The sequence below is a fragment of the Castanea sativa genome, chromosome 9, assembly GCF_040712315.1.
Source record: "Castanea sativa cultivar Marrone di Chiusa Pesio chromosome 9, ASM4071231v1".
Taxonomy (NCBI): Eukaryota; Viridiplantae; Streptophyta; class Magnoliopsida; order Fagales; family Fagaceae; genus Castanea; species Castanea sativa.
Genome location: NC_134021.1, coordinates 11581443 through 11600085, shown reverse-complemented (window position 1 = coordinate 11600085; position 18643 = coordinate 11581443). Strand labels below are relative to the sequence as shown.

Below are 18643 nucleotides of genomic sequence, written 5' to 3'. Positions count from 1 at the left end.
TCCGGTAATTTTTGAGAGTTTTGGGGGTATTTTGGTTATTTTCAAGATTTATGAGGTATTTTGGTCATTTTATAGGTTTCAAGGGTATTTCAAAATTTTTTAAGGTTTCAAGGTCATTTCGGTCATTTCTAAGGTTCTATGGGTATTTCAGTCAGTTTTTGTTTAAGGTGCATTACGGTCGTTTTTTAGGTTCTAAGGGAATTATTGTCACTTTTTAAGTTACAAGGTTATTTCAATCATTTTTTAGGTTTCATGGTGATTTAGGTCATTTTTTTAGTATCTAAGGGTATTTCAATTATTTTTTAAGTTTAGAGGTAATTCAGTCATTTTTCAGGTTTTAGGGTCATTTCGGTCATTTTCTAGGTTTTAAGGATATCCCAATAATTTTTGAGAGTTTTGTGGTTATTTTGGTAATTTTCAAGTGTTAGGATGTGTTTTGGTATTTTTTGTATATTTAAGGGTATTTCGAAAACTTTTGAGATTTTAGAAGTATTTTTGTTATATATATTCATCGATTATTTGGTAATTCGATGGGGTTGGGTTGGGTTAGCTACGCCCATATGTAATGTTGGTACGGCTTAATGTGACGATGAAACTGTCAAATGTGAGTAAAAAAAAAAAAGAACCATTGAATGTGATGAAAATACGGTCACATGTGATGTCGATACTGTCCAATGTAACAATGAAACTGTCAAATGTGAGAAAAAATAAGGTACCACTGAATGTGACAAAAGTATAGTCAGATATGATGTTGGTACTGCCTAATGTGACAATTGAACCATTAAATGTGACAAAAAATAAAGGAATCACTAAATGAGACAAGAGTATAGTCACATGTGATGTTAGTACTGCATCAAGTAAAGATGGAACCGTCAAATGTGAGGAAAAAAAAAAAGGAACCACCAAATGTGACAAAAGTATTATCAAATGTTATGTTGGTACTGCTGAATGTAACAATGGAACCATCAAATGTGAGAAAAAATAAAGGAACCACCGAATGTGACAAGAATACAGTCAAATGTGATTTTGGTACTACATAATGTGAGGATGGAATCATAAAATGTGAGGAAAAAAAATGGAACTACTAAATGTGACAAAAGTACTGTCAAATGTTATGCTGGTACTGTCGAATGTGACAATAGAACCATTAAATGTGAGAAAACAAAATAAAGGAACTGCCAAATGTGACAAAAAATGGTCACATGTGACATTGGCACTACACAATGTGAGAATGGATCCATCAAATGTGAGGAAAAAAATAAAGGAACCACCGAATGTGACAAAAGTATAGTCACATGTGATGTTAGTACTGCACAATGTGAGGATGAAAATGTCAAATGTGAGGAAAAAATTAAGGGAACCATTAAATGTGATTAAAGTCCTGTCAAATGTGATGTTGGAACTGCAAAATGCGAGGATGAAACAGTCAAATGTAAGAAAAAATAAAAGAACCACCAAATGTGACAAAAGAACTATCACATGTGATGTTGAAACTACACAATATGAGGATGGAACCGTCAAATGTGAAAAAAAAAAAAACCATCAAATATGACAAAAGAACAAGTGATGTTAGAACTGTATAATGTAAGGATAGAATCGTCAAATGTGAAGATTTGGTAATCAAGTACAACAAGTTGACTACTAGTGCCTACCATACCCCCTCCCCCAAAGAGGGGGTATGGTAGAATTACCCATATGTTTATATTCTTTATAATATATATATATATATATATATATATATATATATATATATATATATATATATATATATAAAACAATCTTTCACTATTTGAAACATATCCATTTTATTGTTCATATTAAATTCTAAATGATGTGACAATTTAAATACAATGGGTGAATTGGAGACAACTTGAAATAAATGGGATCCTTTTCCTTAATCTTAAGTCTTAATATTAAAATGTTAAAGGTATTATAAGTTTTACTATATAGAGGTTATGAATTAATGTGGCAATAAATATGACTAGTAGGCTTCAACAATCTAATAATATTTTTTTTAGAGAGTTTCAACTTATGACATTTGCTTCTATTGATAACCTTTTATTATCAGACCAAGATACCAATCGGTTCATTTTTTTTTTTTTTTTTTGGTAGGCAAAAATTGAATCATAAATCTCTTATTCAACAACCTAATAAATGAATTATTGAATTGCTTTTTTTTGTTGTTGTGTTTTATAACATCTTAGTATGTAAACTATATGTAGTAAAATCTGTATACTTTTAGCATCGCAGAAATTAATAATTTATGATTTAAAAAAAACAGTAATTAACAATCTATATTCCTAAATTCTTTTAATGAGATGTAATATTTTATATAATATAATACCTAGCAAAAAATCTTGTTAAAAAATTTAATGAAATAGTGCACTAACTATTTATTTATGTAAAGTGTGGATGTTATAAGATTTTTCTTGGTTTTATTAATGTGAGACAATCCCTCATTTTTCTTGGTTATATTGTTTGGTGTGTTTATGATATCTAGTGTTCATATCCTCTCTCCCTGTTGTAAATATTGAATTATCAAAAAATAAAAAATAAAAATAAAATCTCATGAATTATAGAAATTACTGACTAGCATTTATAATGATTAAGATCAATTACAATTAAATGATTAAATCTTGTTAACAAATCCGTACTTGATAGAGGCAGGGAAAGCTCACCTAAGAGAAGTTTTAGACCCTCTTCTCCTATGATCACCTCACCGGGTAATTATACAATACTCTCGAAATACCATAAATGTATATTCTCCTCTCTCACATAATCATGTGTCTCACTAATTAAATCCATGGTGAAACCTACATTTTATGTGAGAATGGAAAATACACATTTATGGTACTCATTTATGGTACTCTCAAAGTATTCAATAATTTTCCTTGCCTCTATCCTTTCATGTGCTCTCACAGATGGTGATGGAACACAAGTGCACAACATGCAAGTAATTTTTGTTGATATATAGTAATCACAACAATCAAAGTCAATTACAATTAAAAATTAAATGGGATTTTATTATTATATATTTTTAATGAATCAATTAAATTAAATTATATTTGCTACAATCTACATGAATTCGGTCAATCCTAGAAAATAGGATATCAATCTCCCACACCAATAAATCATATGAAATTTTTAATAGCCATAATCGGAAGTATGATTATTATTGCATTATGAAATTGTGTGATTGATTAGGTGACAACTGTTTTTAAGCAAAAGAAAACTGTATTTACGCAACAAACCCTTTGCAAGCTACTAAAGTCTTCACATTGATAAACAAGACAGTGTGGATGCAGTGATACGTGACCGGAGAAACCATATAATATATAAGACATGAGGTACAAAACAATCCCGTAAGAAATTGCATAATAATCTCTCATCACTCAAACTCAATGACATACGCCAATACGTCGATAGCAATTAAATGGTACTCTAGGATATATCCCTTTATAATGATGTTTATCATTATATAAACCATAAGTTAAGGACACAAATCTTTTCGTATAATTTGTTGGAGTTGGATTAAGATACTTAAAGAATAACCTTCTCCTCAAAAAAAAAAAAAAAAAAAAAGAAAAGAAGAAGAAGTAATTGTTTTCAAACTTTTTGAACGAATCATATCAAATATATTTTTTTATATGTTGTCTTTGACGTAGTAGTTTTTCTTACTTTTTTTTCCGTAGAATAATAATAATATATATTATACTTGCTACGCCCTAAAATTCAGTTAGTTTATAATTTTATCCTTGACCATGAACCATTCAGGCATTCACCTTACATATTAATTTTTTTATGTTTCATATTCTGACTAACATATGTAAGCGATTATTTTTATTGGATATATTGTGATCTCCACCCTATAAATGCCTAAACATAAAGGAACATCAGAACCACTTCAAAGTCCTAATTAATCATTTTACTCCATTTCCTTCTGGACACAGCTTGTGGTGAAGATGAACGGTACTTACAAAAGGTAATATGCTTATGCCGTTCTTTAATTACAACACATAGAGGTTTCAATCACGCAGGACTGCTTCTGTAATAGGCAAAATTGATGCTAGCCTCTGTTTATAAGCATCGTGTGAGAGGAGAACGATGCTAAAACTATTAGTACAAATTTAACTACATAAAGTCTACAAACTTATCTTGACAATTAATGAATGAGATTGGTGGAATTTAAAAGTATAATAAATAATTTTTCACAATAACAACAAAGTCTTAGTCCAAAATTTTGAAGTCGGCTATAAATCCTCAACGGATTAGTTAGGATTGGCCATGTATATTATTTTGCTCTATTTTTTTCTATTTTTGTATCTAAAATTTTACTTTTTGTTAGTTCCTTAATTGACACGTCACTACTAAAATGATTTTTGGTTTTCCTCTACCTTTTTCAATCCCTCAACTTGAATCAGCTAATTTTTTCAAACTATTAGTAACCAACCCTTAAATCTTATTGTAGAGAGGGGAAATTCCCGACCTATCACAAGCTGACACATCATACTACCAAGTCCACAAAATACAACAAATTACAAAACGCCACGTACTGCTACTAGGTTTTGCCATCACTATTCAGAAACCAATAGAAATTTGCTAAGTGTCATTGAAATAAAGGCATGAAACTGCATCAGCAGGTGTAAGCGATGACACAAGCAGCCTTGCACGTGTAAGCGATGACACAGGCAGCCCTGCACGTGTAAGCGATGACATAAGCGGACCAATCAAGTTATGACATGTGTCACCAATCAGACTCCGCCACGTGTCGCTCACCCACCCCTAAACTCCTATAAATAGAAGCCTTCCTAAGACATTTAGGGGGACACACAGGACAGACGGACAGACGGAGAAAGATATCTTGAGTTTAGAAATCCAGAAGCTCTGCCGGAATCAAACCCCGAAGCCTCCAGGAATTTCAAGAACTTCAACCTCAAATACAGACAACATTCGAAACAAAGTCATCCAAACTACTTGTCTAGATCTCAAAGGTCACTGGAATCAAGCTCAAAAGCCTCTAGAAACCTCAACAAATCACAAATTGGTGAAGCTCTACGGATTCAAGCCTCCAAAGCCCCGAAGAACTTCCACCACAAACCTTCAAATACGAAGAATAATCGAAGAGGAATCATCCAAATCATATTCCTAAATCTCAAAGTTCACTGGAATCAAGCTCAAAAGCCTCCAGGAACCTCAGCATACCATAAATCAACGAAGCTCTACGAAATCAAGCCTCTAAAGCACCGAAGAACTTCCACCACAAACCTTCAAACACGAAGAACACGAAGAACAAAGAATTTCTAACAAGCTCATAGCCAGAGATTCGTTGTAATTCTGTTTCAAAGATCTTCGATCCATTCCTCAGCCAAATTGAAGGATATCTTGTGTTCAAATCAAAATCACATTACCACAATTCCAATCAACAAATCTTTCAAGGAGATCGAATCAGAGGATCACTCTTTTGTAATCACAGAGAATTGTACCACATATTCATCAATACAAATTCGTATTTGTGAAACTATTTTACTTGTTTGATTTATTTCGAACTAAGAATTTAGTCATCTACAAATTCTGGCACGCCCGGTGGGACCTCTCTGCCTCTCATCTCATTCTCCTTCAAAGAAAGAAATTTTCATCATCTTGCTACCAACTTCAATGGCCTCTAGCAAGAACATTTAAGCTCCAACAATAGCTGCTTCAATTAAACTTGGTACGACTACCACCAGCAGTTGCATTGGAGCAATCAATTGTAGCCAACCTAAAGCTCACAATCAACTTCAATCTCAATCAACCAAGGAAGCCAAGGTCTAGACAATCATCTCCTTAGACCTTCTTATAAGAAACAAGGTCATCAACAAGGACATCTCCACCTTGGAACACCTCAAGTATGGGGGCAAATCCCCTTCTTCCTTCACAAGAAATTGGTCGCACGATTTCTCTTTCATCAAAGGGAACCCAAAAGATGAGATTTCACGTGCTTACTTCAATTCACTTCCTTCTCCATCATCTGTGGAAGTTGTGTCAGTCATGATAACTAACACCTCTACCATGGAAGAAAAGATGGCTGAAATGGAACAAAGGGCCGTCCTTCTCACAAAAGCACTTGAAGATAAGGACCTCCAAATTGCAACTTTAATGAACAAACTCGAAGCACAAGATCTTGGTGAATCAAGCCATGGTCATAAATTCACATCTACGAAGGATGATGAAGGGAAAGAAATTGAAAACACTCCCCAACAAGAACAATCCACCTCAATGGCCTCAATATCTGTCCAACAACTGCAGGACATGATAACGAATACCATACGAGCACAATATGGAGGTTCTTCTACAAATTCTCTCATATATTCGAAACCCTATACGAAGCGCATTAATAATATGAGAATGCCAAATGGGTATCAACCCCCTAAGTTCTTGCAATTTGATGGAAAGGGAAACCCTAAGCAACACGTTGTTCACTTTGTAGAAACTTGCGAGAACGCAGGGACTCAAGGAGGCCTCTTTGTAAAGCAATTCGTTCATTCACTAAAAGGGAATGCCTTTGATTGGTATACAGACTTAGAACCCGAGTCAATCGATAGTTGGGAACAACTTGAAAGGGAGTTTCTCAACCGGTTCTACAGCACACGCCGTACGGTAAGCATGGTGGAGCTTACCAATACTAAGCAGTGGAAAGACGAGCCCGTTGTTGACTATATCAATCGATGACGTTCTTTGAGTCTAGACTGTAAGGATAGACTTTCTGAAATATCTGCTGTAGAAATGTGCATCCAAGGCATGCACTGGGGACTTCTGTACATCCTGCAAGGGATAAAGCCCCGAACATTCGAAGAATTAGCAACTCGTGCACATGACATGGAATTGAGTATCTCTAGCCACGGAAATACAAAACCTCCCATACCTGAGGAAAGCAGAAAGGAAGTAAAGATGAATGACAGGAATGCAAAAGGCAATCTTAAAGACCCAATAACTGTTAACACTGCCATAGTTAAGGTTCCAAGGAGAGAAGCAAAGGCAAATGAAAAACAACTTGAAGGATGGCAAAAGAACAAAATGCGTCGTCTGACCTTTAAGGAACGTGAGCAAAAAGCGTATCCGTTCCCCGATGAAGATGTGCCAAACATCTTAGAACAACTATTGCAATTGAAGCTGGTTGAATTACCAGAATGCAAGCGACCAGAAGACATAGGGAAAGTTGATGACCCTAACTACTGCAAATATCATCGCATCATTGGCCACCCAATTCAAAAATGCTTCGTCTTCAAAGAACAAATCATGAAACTTGCCAAAGAAAACAAGATTGATCTAGACCTTGATGAAGTTGTCGGGTCAAACCATGTGACCGTTGCTTGTGATGTACTACCAACTCTCAAGTAGGGGGCAAACACCAATAAGGCTGACAAATTGATTGATCAGGAGGGTGTAAGGATCGGCCCCATCAATGGGAAGTTCCTCAAATGCTTTTATGCTTGAAAATCAAGAACGGCTCCTCGATAAGAGTTTAAACTACCTACTGTAGCACTACAAGGGTACATGATGTCTTCCCATTACCTTTGAAAGTGTACAAATAAGGAGAAATTAATCCCACTCTATGTCACCATTTGCGAGTGTGGCGTAGTGGCTGGATGCCCATGTCGCCTTTGAGGCCAAGGTCTCAAGTTCGATTAGAGGTGATACCCACTATTGCGCAATTGGTACCCATGAAATGCCGTGGGGTGTAGGGCGAGGATTACGCACGTGAGCCCTCCCTTTTTGTAAAAAAAAAAAAAACAAAAAAAAAATCAAAACCATGAAAAAAAAAATCATCAAAACCATAAAAAAAATCATCAAAAAAAAAAAAAAAATTTGTTGAACTATGTAATGACTTGATCCCTCTCCGGGGTACGTAGGCAGCTTAGTACTTTTTACTAAGTTCAGTCACATGAAAAGAAGAAGGATTGTCAGTCTAACTTGAGGAGTTTTTCAAAAGTCGTTATGGTAGAAAATGAAGACTGTAAGGAGCTAACGTTGCTTAGCTTTCCTTGAAATGATGATAAATATAAGTTGCTTCTTGGTTGTGGAGTAAAATAAAGTCTTCAACTTCTTTTGCAAGAAATGAAGTCTGCATGGCATTCCCCATCTTCTATAGACATTCTCCCATGTTTATGAAGTATGCTTTGCATCACTTATCTCCTGGGGGCATCTTCTTGTACCTTGTAAGTCTAAGCTACATCATCTCTCTTCTAGGTTGTGCTACTTCATAGCTCTGAAATTTGAACCACATCATCTCCAATCTGAGTGGTGTTGTTTCACATCATGTCTCTGAAATCTAGACAACGTCACCTTCCTCCAAACATCTGAAGTTGGTGCTGCATCATCTCTCCTCTAAGGGCATGTTTGTGCAATGTCAAAATCATGGTGGCATTCTTCTCACAACTCCAAGGTTTTGTTGGCGTCTCTTTGCATCCTCAAGGTCTTGATGGGAGCTTCTTGAAACTTCAACATCTTGTTGGAATCTCTTTGCATCCTCAAAGTCTTGATGGGAGCTTCTTGAAACTTCAAGCTTTATTATGAAGGCCAATATTAGTGCAACTTCAATGCGAATGCAAGTGCCAAATGTGGAATGTTGACGTTGCTTCATAGTATAGACAGATGTCCGCATGGCTTTGGTGCAGATGAATTGTTGACATGGCTTCATGGCAAAGATGAATGTTGGCATGGCTTTGCTGTGAATGAAGTGTTGATATGGCTTCATGGCAAAGATGGATGTCGGCACGGCTTCGGTGCAGATGAACTGTTGACGTGGCTTCATGGTAAAGATGAATGTTGGCATGACTTTGCTGTGAATGAAGTGTTGATATGGCTTCATGGCAACAATAAATATCGGCATGGCTTTGATGCAAAGGAAGTGTTGACGTTGCTTCATGGTAAAGATGGATGTCGGCATGGCTTTGGTGCAAATGAACTGTTGACGTGGTTTCATGGCAACGATAAATATCGGCACGGCTTCGATGCAAATAAAGTGTTGACATTGCTTCATGGTAAAGATGGATGTCAGCACGGCTTTGGTGCAGATGAACTGTTAACGTGGTTTCATGGTAAAGATGAATGTTGGCACGGCTTTGCTGTGAATAAAGTGTTGATATGGCTTCATGGCAACAGTAAATATCGGCATGGCCATGCAAATAAAGTGTCGAGGCAGCTTTATGGCAAAAGAAGAGCGTCAGTGCAGCTTCAGTACAAGGACAAATGCTGGTGCGACTTCAATGGCCAAGACTCGTGATGTGGCTACTTTGCAAAGATTATTGATATTGCTGCATAACAAAAACAAGCAACAAAAAAATTTGTCAGGGAAAAAGATCTCATAGCACTTAAAATATATATATATATATACAAAATAATAAAATAATAAAAAAATTGAAAGGAAGAGAAGAAAGCTGAAGGTTGAGCATGTGCCTCAGTGATGAAGGCAATAGCATGCCTTTATATAGAAAACTTCTGAGATAATAGACAAGAAAAATGAAGAAAGTTGGCAAGCCATGAAAATGTTGCCACCAAACGGATATTATTTGAAGTCAAATTTTGCAACTCAAAGGCATTCAAAGTCAAGAAAATACTGCACTTAGTACCCAAAAGAAGATCACGTTGTCAGAAAGAATTGATTGCATTAGACTTGGGATAAAGTTCTAGTCCGCATATTGTTCAAAAGTAATGCTACCACCACAAATTATTTTACAACATTTTTTGATGTGGTCAACCTCTTGTTGGTTTGTATCTAAGCATACCATTAATATCACTTTTTCATACCAACAAACTACTCACCACATTAGCAGTTTGTAAAATTATTTGTATCTCTAGCATTATTCATGGTTCAAACTGACTGTGCTACTGACTTGAAAGTCTGAGATTTCAACTATGTCAGAACCACAAAGAAGACTAAGATGGCAACCAGTCCAACAAAGTGCGCCGTCTCCTCTTCTGAATTTCTAAATCCTCTGACAAGATGCCAAAAAAATCCTCTGAGGACTTCTAATAAACAAGAAGATAGCAACGAAGTCCATAAATGCATGCTGGCTTCTCTTCCAAATTTCTGAATCCTTTGACAAGATGACACAAAAATCAACCCACATGAGTCTTCTACAGCCTTCGATCCACCAAACCTGAAAATTTCAGGCCCAGATACCCGGCCACGCGCTGCCACACATGGCCACAAATTCTCAGTGACCCGCGGGTTTCTCATTCAAATCTGTGCAAATCTGAGAACAATTTTACAAAACCGATGCCACCATTAGAGCTATCGGCCTTCGATCTACAAAACCTGAAATTTTTAGGTCCAAACAATCAACCATGCGCCACCACGCGCTACCACAAGCTCGCGATGACCACCGGTTTAGTCCATCAAAATTGTGCAAATCTGTGCACAATTTCACAAAACCGACCATATAGGGGTCTTCTACGGGCTTATAACTACAAAACCTGAAAATTTCAGGCCCAAAATCACAGACACGCGCCGCCAAAAGCTCCGACGAAAGTTTCCTCAATTGACACGCGCTTCCACGCGCCATCCTCACCCTCCACGCGCTTACACGCGCCGGCTATCTCTCCCACGCGTGTCACACGCGTCACACGTGCCAGGTGGGGCGTATGAAGTCACTGATGACGTCATCGTCCACCAACCGGTTTGACCCGAAAAACCGACCCGGATCCGGACCGCCTGAAAAAAAAATGCTTTGACAAATTAGGACTTTAACTTTGACTTTGACCAAAAAGTCAAAATTTTCAAAACGGGCCTGTCCCACTCAATTTTTCGCGTACTTTCCAATTTTGGGGTCTGTTTCTTCAACCGAAACTCGAAAATTGCACAACAGTCCAATTTCTAAAAAATTGACTTTTGCACAAATTTTGACCAAAAGTCAAAATTTTTAAGATTGACCTGTCTTGCTTAATTTTTCGCGTACTTTCCAATTTTGGGGTCTATTTATTCATTTGAGAATCCAAAATTGCTCAAATATTGTGATTCTACAACTATTGGCTTTGATGTAAACTTTGATCGAAAATCAAGATGTTCGAGCAAAGCTTGTCCTATCAGGTTTTCACAAAGATTTTGATTTTGAAATCTAGGTATTTGTTTTGGACTTAGAAACTACTAATCTGACCCACTTCTCCAAAGTACTAGCGGTGTCCAAAATTTAAGCTTTCAAGATCATAATTTGAGATCCATCCATTTGGTCTGGATTCCCTCAAAATTATCCTCCAGACTTGGTCAAGGCTCTCCTTTTAAAGAACAGAAGAACTCTCACAAGTATGTCTCAAAATTGAAATTACATTGAGTCACTACTTCAGCCTACCATTTCCGTCGGTGCCTACCAGTCTCCAACCTAACATTCTCATTCGGTGCCTACCGTTCTCGTCCACCATTCTCACCAAAAGGTCTCGTCCGCTGTTCTCAACTATCGTTCTTTGTCTCTTCGCTATAAATAGAAGGGCCGGATTCACTAAAGCCCATCAAAAAAAAAAAAACACACACACATACACTGAATCATGAAATGAAGATTTGCTTCTTTCAAATTTTCAAATCCTCCTTCTCACGGCCATTTCTCACTGTGGCCTCATCATTCTCAACACCTAGCAACCAAAATCGCTTCATAATCAGTTTGAAATCAACCCTCTCATGGTTCAGTAGAAACCCTTCTCACAACATCATCGCTATTTTAGGATTCAAACAAATTTTGTTTCCCTACTTAACGACCACATTTGTTCATAAAGTTATTCATAACAAGGTCTGCATCAACCTTCCATGCTTCCTTGGACTTGGTTGGCTAGGAAATCCAAGTCCAGCAGAGACACCTATTCCTAAAATCAGGGCTTCCATAGTCTCTCTCCAACTATTTGGTCTCCCATTAGAAGCAGTGGTTTGGAACAAACAGCAGCTTGGCTGGTTTCTAAAACCATAATCACAAGTTAGCTCCACCTTTCATTTGTTGTGCTTTCCCAACAAAGTTGCATTAGGTGAAGGTGGTAAAAAGTGTTGGGGTATCCTACAAATTGTCTCCCATCCAACACTTACGATAACCTCCAAGGTACCAGCTCATCAGAAATTATCCTTTGGTGTCGGCAAATGGTCGCCAAAGCCTCATTCCGTGTTTCCACCAACGCGGAGCCCAAAGGTCATCATTGCTGGTACCACAAAACACACTTTCTGGAATTACTCCAACTTAAGATCAGCTTGAAGAATTTCAGAAAATATACTTTGAAATTACTTCAATTTAATGTCCGTCAGTATGGTCCAGTTACACATGCGTATTCAACGACTTGCCGTCGGACCTCATTCAGCATGCAGCCAGTCCCACATCCGAAGGTGTACTTCCCGGAGACATCTACGCCAGAGAGTCCCCAACATGCAGGGTCAGGGCCATGGTGTCATATGTTTCACCCATTCACTTTGCTTCATCACCATCTTCTTCACCATCAACATCAACAAACCCAGAATCCCTTCTGAAATTACCTCAAATTAACCTGAGTGATGTAATAACACATGCACATTCAACCACACTCCCACATGTTCTCTCTGTGATCCGAAGTATACCCTTCAGATATAACTTCACCAGAAGTTCTTAAAAATAAGAGGCTAGCTCCAGAGCTCTGCATGCTGTATCCAGCCAACATTCTCACCTCTTCTCCATCTTCAACACCTTGTGATTGCCACCAATGATCCAAAATACTCTTCTGAAATTACCTCAGCTTAACCTCTACTGAGAAAGCTCGGTCACACGAGTACATTCAAAAACTCGCAGAGCCCTTCTCGATCTCATCAAAGCCTTTCATATGGGTGGGTCTACTCTTCTACAATTACTTCATCCTGTTAAAAACTCCACCACCTTCAACATTTCACTAGAAGAGTCAAGTATAAAAAAAATCCATTTTCTTTCAAGACTCATGCACTCACCACACTCCAAAACTGTGTGCATGAACGAGTCTCGAGGGGGCATTTGTAGAAAGGGAAAATTCCCGACCTATCACAAGCTAACACATCATACTACCAAGTCCACAAAATACAACCAATTACAAAGCGCCACGTACTACTGCTAGGTTTTGCCATCACTATTCAGAAACCAATAGAAATTTGCCAAGTGTCATTGAAATAAAGGCATGAAACTGCATCAGTATGCGTAAGCGATGACACAAGCAGCCCTGCACGTGTAAGCGATGACATAAGCGGACCAATCAGGTTATGACATGTGTCACCAATCAGACTCCGCCACGTGTCGCTCGCCCACCCCTAAACTCCTATAAATAGAAGCATTCCTAAGACATTTAGGGGGACACACAGGACAGACGGACAGACGGAGAAAGATATCTTAAGTTCAGAAATCCAGAAGCTCTGCCGGAATCAAACCCTGAAGCCTCTAGGAATTTCAAGAACTTCAACCTCAAATACAGACAACATTCGAAGCAAAGTCATCCAAACTACTTGTCTAGATCTCAAAGGTCACTGGAATCAAGCTCAAAAGCCTCTAGAAACTTCAACAAACCACAAATTGGTGAAGCTCTATGGATTCAAGCCTCCAGAGCCCCGAAGAACTTCCACCACAAACCTTCAAATACGAAGAATAATCGAAGAGGAATCATCCAAATCATATTCCTAAATCTCCAAGTTCACTGGAATCAAGCTCAAAAGCCTCCAGGAACCTCAACACACCATAAATCAACGAAGCTCTATGGAATCAAGCCTCTAAAGCACCGAAGAACTTCCACCACAAACTTTCAAACACGAAGAACACATGAAGAACACGAAGAACAAAGAATTTCTAACAAGCTCATAGCCAGAGATTCGTTGTAATTCCGTTTCAAAGATCTTCGATCCATTCCTCAGCCAAATTGAAGGATATCTTGTGTTCAAATCAAAATCACATTACCACAATTCCAATAAACAAATCTTTCAAGGAGATCGAATCAGAGAATCACTCTTTTGTAATCACAGAGAATTGTACCACATATTCATCAATACAAATTCGCATTTGTGAAACTATTTTACTTGTTTGATTTATTTCGAACTAAGAATTTAGTCGTCTACACCTATAATTTATTTGAATATTCAATTGATGGGCCTTGAATTTCAGGTTGGAGGGCAAGGTGGCCATTATCACCGGGGGTGCAAGTGGGATTGGAGCAAGTGCCGTGCGCATATTTCGTGAACAAGGTGCCAAAGTTGTGATAGCCGATATCCAAGATGAACTAGGCCAAGCCATTGCCAATAAGCTAGGTGAAGATGTTTGCTACATCCACTGTGATGTATCGAACGAAGACGATGTTATCAATCTTGTAGACACAACCATTGCCAAACATGGAAAGCTCGACATCATGTACAACAATGCAGGCGTCTTAGACCGTCCCTTTGGGAGCATTTTGGATACCACAAAGGCAGACCTTGACTGATGCATCGGGGTTAACTTGGGTGGTGCTTTCCTAGGAGCCAAACATGCAGCAAGAGTCATGGTACCCCAATGCAAGGGTGTCATACTATTTACTGCTAGTGCTTGTACATCAATTGCAGGACTTTCAACTCACTCTTATGCTGCTTCAAAATATGCAATATTGGGTCTAGCCAAGAACTTGGCATCGGAGCTTGGGCAGTATGGTATAAGAGTGAATTGTGTTTCACCTTATGCTGTGCTGACAGGCATGAATTCAAAGGGTCTGCATGAAGATGTTGTTGCAGCAGCAGAAGTTAGAGCAACCAAGATGGGTAATCTGCAGGGGCAAGTTCTTAAGCCAGAGGGTATTGCACGGGCTACTCTCTACTTGGCTAGTGATGAGTCTGATTTTGTGAGTGGGCTCAACCTTGTGGTGGATGGTGGGTTCAGTGTGGTCAATCCAACCATGTTGAAGGCTTTTAAAATTGTTCCATAAAGATATTATTTTGGAGCTAAATTTATCCTTTTGAGTGCTGATTTCGTGATGATGGGTTTTTCTTTTTTCCTCTTTTTGTGGGGAACTATTTTTTCTGTTATTATCCTAAATAAATATGTGATTGTATCTTATCAAAACCAAAATAAATGTGATTTTATTACTACCCAATAACCATGCTTATGGAATTGGAGGAATAAATCATGAAAGGTGACTTTTGCATATTTTACTAGGGTATGTTTGGATTGAGGGAATCGTAGAGGAGAGTAGAGTAGAGTTCGTCGAAAATAAACTAATTTTTGACAAACTTTACTCTATTCTCTCTCAATCCAAATGGATCATAGAGAGTTTAGATTTGACTCTTGCACATGGAAAAAAAATCTTTTTATTATTATTTTTGTTACTATGCATGGGTCTCACTACACTTTTTGGTACTATACATGGGTCTCACTGCACTATTCAGCTAATTTTTACCTTTATTTACAGTATTTTCAACAAAAAGTTTTCAGTTTCAACTAAATAAGCTATTCTCAAATGGACACCTAACATAATTAAACTTTGGACAATATTTGACAACAAACTTGGTTGTTGACTAAGGCTACAACTCGATTTAATTTTTTTATTGGATGTGAATTTTAACAAATCTACCATTGTATTACATTTTCTCCTTCTTCTATCTTCCATTCAATAAGATCAATAGTTAAATGTTCAAATTTTGAGTTTTTGTAGTCTAAAATTATACTTACAAATATAATTTTATAGATTGAATAGTAAATAACATTTGATTCACATGGAATTTGACATATTTTTTAAGAAAATAAAGAATATATAATTCAACGATTAGATTTTCAAAATATGTAATTTTGTTAATTTGTTTAGTGAGAATTGTAGTTTTAGGTTACAACTAAGTTTGCATCTAAACGTTATCCTTAAACTTTGGTCCTGACCAAAAAGGAAAATTATATATAATTTTTATTATATAAAAATGTTTTAACTCCTGCAACGAAAATTTCAACAACTTGACTTTAAATTTTTTATCAAGCCCAATTGAAATAAGCTTCAACATGATCCTTAGTTTTTATGTTTTTTTAGTTTTTCTCCATGTCTTATTTGTATTTATGTTTTCTTAGTTTTTCTCTATGTCCAATCAAGTATTTTGATAAGTGCTCTATAAATTTCCAAGTTTAAAAAATCTTTTACTTCTTAGTCCAATTGCAAGAGAGTAATTGTGTGTATATTTAAAAAACCATACACTTCAAAAACAAAAATTTATTACTTGAGTATTCTTTATTCTTAGTTTCACACTTACTCAGAATCCTACTCCCTAAGTGTGTTACTATTCTTATTTATTCTATATTTTTTTCATTCAATTAATATAACTTATATATAAATATAATAAGTTACCATTAATTGGATAATTATGTATGATTAGTTATTTAATTCTATTTGTTTATGCATTCAATGATTGTTGTCTTAACGATCTTTAAACTGTTAATAATTTTTTAGACTATTGTACAATATAGTTGTATTGTATATAACGTGGAAGTTGTATATACAAAAAAATAAAAATAAAAACCAAGAATTAACCATCTCATTTTTTACTCACGTTTACCCCCAACCAATAAATTCCTAACTCCGTCATTATTGACCCTCTAGAAAAAAATTCTGAAGCCACCACTAATTATGCCCTTACAAATAAAAAGGAAAACCCAATTACAAACAAAAAGGAAAACTCAAGAAAAATTTTATTGAACTAAAATTTTGGAAGAGGTGTAGTTTTTAACATTAATAATGAGTCTATCATACATAAATTTCAAAAAACATTTTTTTTAAAAAGCCCATAAAAAAATTATAAAACTGTACATATTTGCTTTTCTTTGGTCAATAAATAAAGTTTTTTCTTAATTGAATTTTGGATATATTTTAAGTTTAATAATGATCATTTTGAAAGAGATTTCTGAAGCCGTACATTTTGTCTAAGAACGAAGGAGACATGTAAAATGTGGCACGTATACAGTATATAAGCAGGGCTAGGGAGACATAATTATTACTCCCAACTACCTAAAGTACAATATCAATTTGTCATGTAGGCAGTGTACGCACGAGCCACGACTACTAAAAAGGGAGCCAAAATCAATTTCCCAAAACATTGGCCAGCTTTAACATGAGGAAAAAACCCACCAAAATGACTATAAATACTAGATATATAACCTCGATCTCACGTCAATTATGACACCCAACAAAATCTCGAAGTCCTAATATATAATTTTTTTTTTTTTTTTTTTGGAGAGAAAGTCCTTATATAAGAGTTAAGTCTAAGAAATGGGTATGTAAAACAATTGATTGTTAATGTGATCTTATTCCACCAATAATGCAGCAAAACTATGGGCAATGAGGAAGGGTCTATGTCTAGCTTGGGATTGGTAAAAGTGTGATAGTGGGATTACACTTTCACCAATCAAAACTTGTCACGTAGTAAGTTATGGCACAAAATTATGCTAATTTCAGTGATCTTAGCATTACTTTTTAAATATTGATTAATCTCTTGTTTTATCTTAGCTAACTTCTTTTGGTGTAGTGGCCCCATCTCTGATACCTTTTATTCTTGATTGTAAGAGCATTCGTATTAATTCGGCTAATTTTTCTTGTCTATTTTACAATAAAAATCTACTTTTTCTATTTTTCATTACTACTTTTTCTAAACACTCATATCAATTTATCTATTTTACAATCTATTCTACTTAAATAATATTATTTATTCTTTTATTATTATTATTATTATTATTATTATTATTATTTATACCAATCTACTTCATTTATACATTTTTCTTTCTCTCATCTAAAGTCTAAACCGTCTCTCTCTGTCTCTCAAATATCAATTCCAAGTCTCTCAGTCCTCCCTCAATTCACTTCCTCTCTCATATCTCAAACCCATACACTCACACACAGCGGTAGATCCGGTGGCAGCAACAGTGGAAGATCTAGTGGCAGTAGATCGGGCGGTAGCAGATTCGGCTCCATTGGGTTTTTCACGTGGGTTTTACGTTGAGTTTGGTTTGAGAGGGGTTTTAGTGTGTTTGTCTTGATTTTGAGTTAGGTTTTCTAATTGCTTGTGTTGATTTTGGTTTAATTTTTCGTTCATTTTGGGTCAACTTTGTGGTTGATTATCAACTGTTCAAATAATTTGTGTTTGTGTTGGTGTTGGTTGGGTGGTGCTAGGTTGCGGTGTTTGGTGGTGGTGCTAGGTTGGTGGTTATTTTCTTCTTCCTTCTTCTTATTTTGCTACTAGGTTGTTGTAGGCGTTGGGGAAAATGTTCTACTGCTAGGTTGTTGTAGACGTAGATAAAGAGAAGTAGTTTGATAGATGAGAGATAAAAAAATAATAAAGTATTATTATACAAAACTACAGTAATTGTGTATATTTACACAGTTATTGTAGTAAATTTGGATATTTGCAAAGGTTTGCAAGCACTGATGTGTGTGATTTTTTAGGTAAAATGTGTAAAACTAACATTTTTTTTTTCTATTTCCTAAGGCCTGATATGGTTGCTCTAAGATTCTAATTGAGTAAGAATGGACCATTGGGCTACATCTATTTTCTGTGAGGCTAATGGAGTGGCTAACAGCCTGGCTACGCACTAGCATTGGGGGGTGTAAAACATGCCACATTTGAGGTTGTAAATCTAAAAAAATATAGAACCCAGCTATAGTAAGTTGCTTAATTTACAACCTATTGTTCACTTGGATGTAAACATAA

General features: G+C 36.2%; 2 protein-coding genes across 2 annotated transcripts; both read left to right on the top strand.

Moving 5' to 3' along the window:
• Window positions 1–3826: 3826 nt before the first annotated feature.
• On the top strand, window positions 3827–14917 carry LOC142610944 ((21S)-21-acetoxyl-apo-melianone synthase SDR-like). The gene is made up of 2 exons (XM_075782932.1): window positions 3827–3982; window positions 14100–14917. The coding sequence occupies exons 1-2, from the start codon at window positions 3963–3965 to the stop codon at window positions 14413–14415; spliced, it is 336 nt and encodes a 111-aa protein (XP_075639047.1). The 5' UTR covers window positions 3827–3962; the 3' UTR covers window positions 14416–14917.
• Window positions 14473–14889, top strand: LOC142608748 ((21S)-21-acetoxyl-apo-melianone synthase SDR-like). Its single transcript, XM_075780432.1, has one exon. The coding sequence runs from the start codon at window positions 14473–14475 to the stop codon at window positions 14887–14889; it is 417 nt and encodes a 138-aa protein (XP_075636547.1).
• Window positions 14918–18643: the final 3726 nt, after the last annotated feature.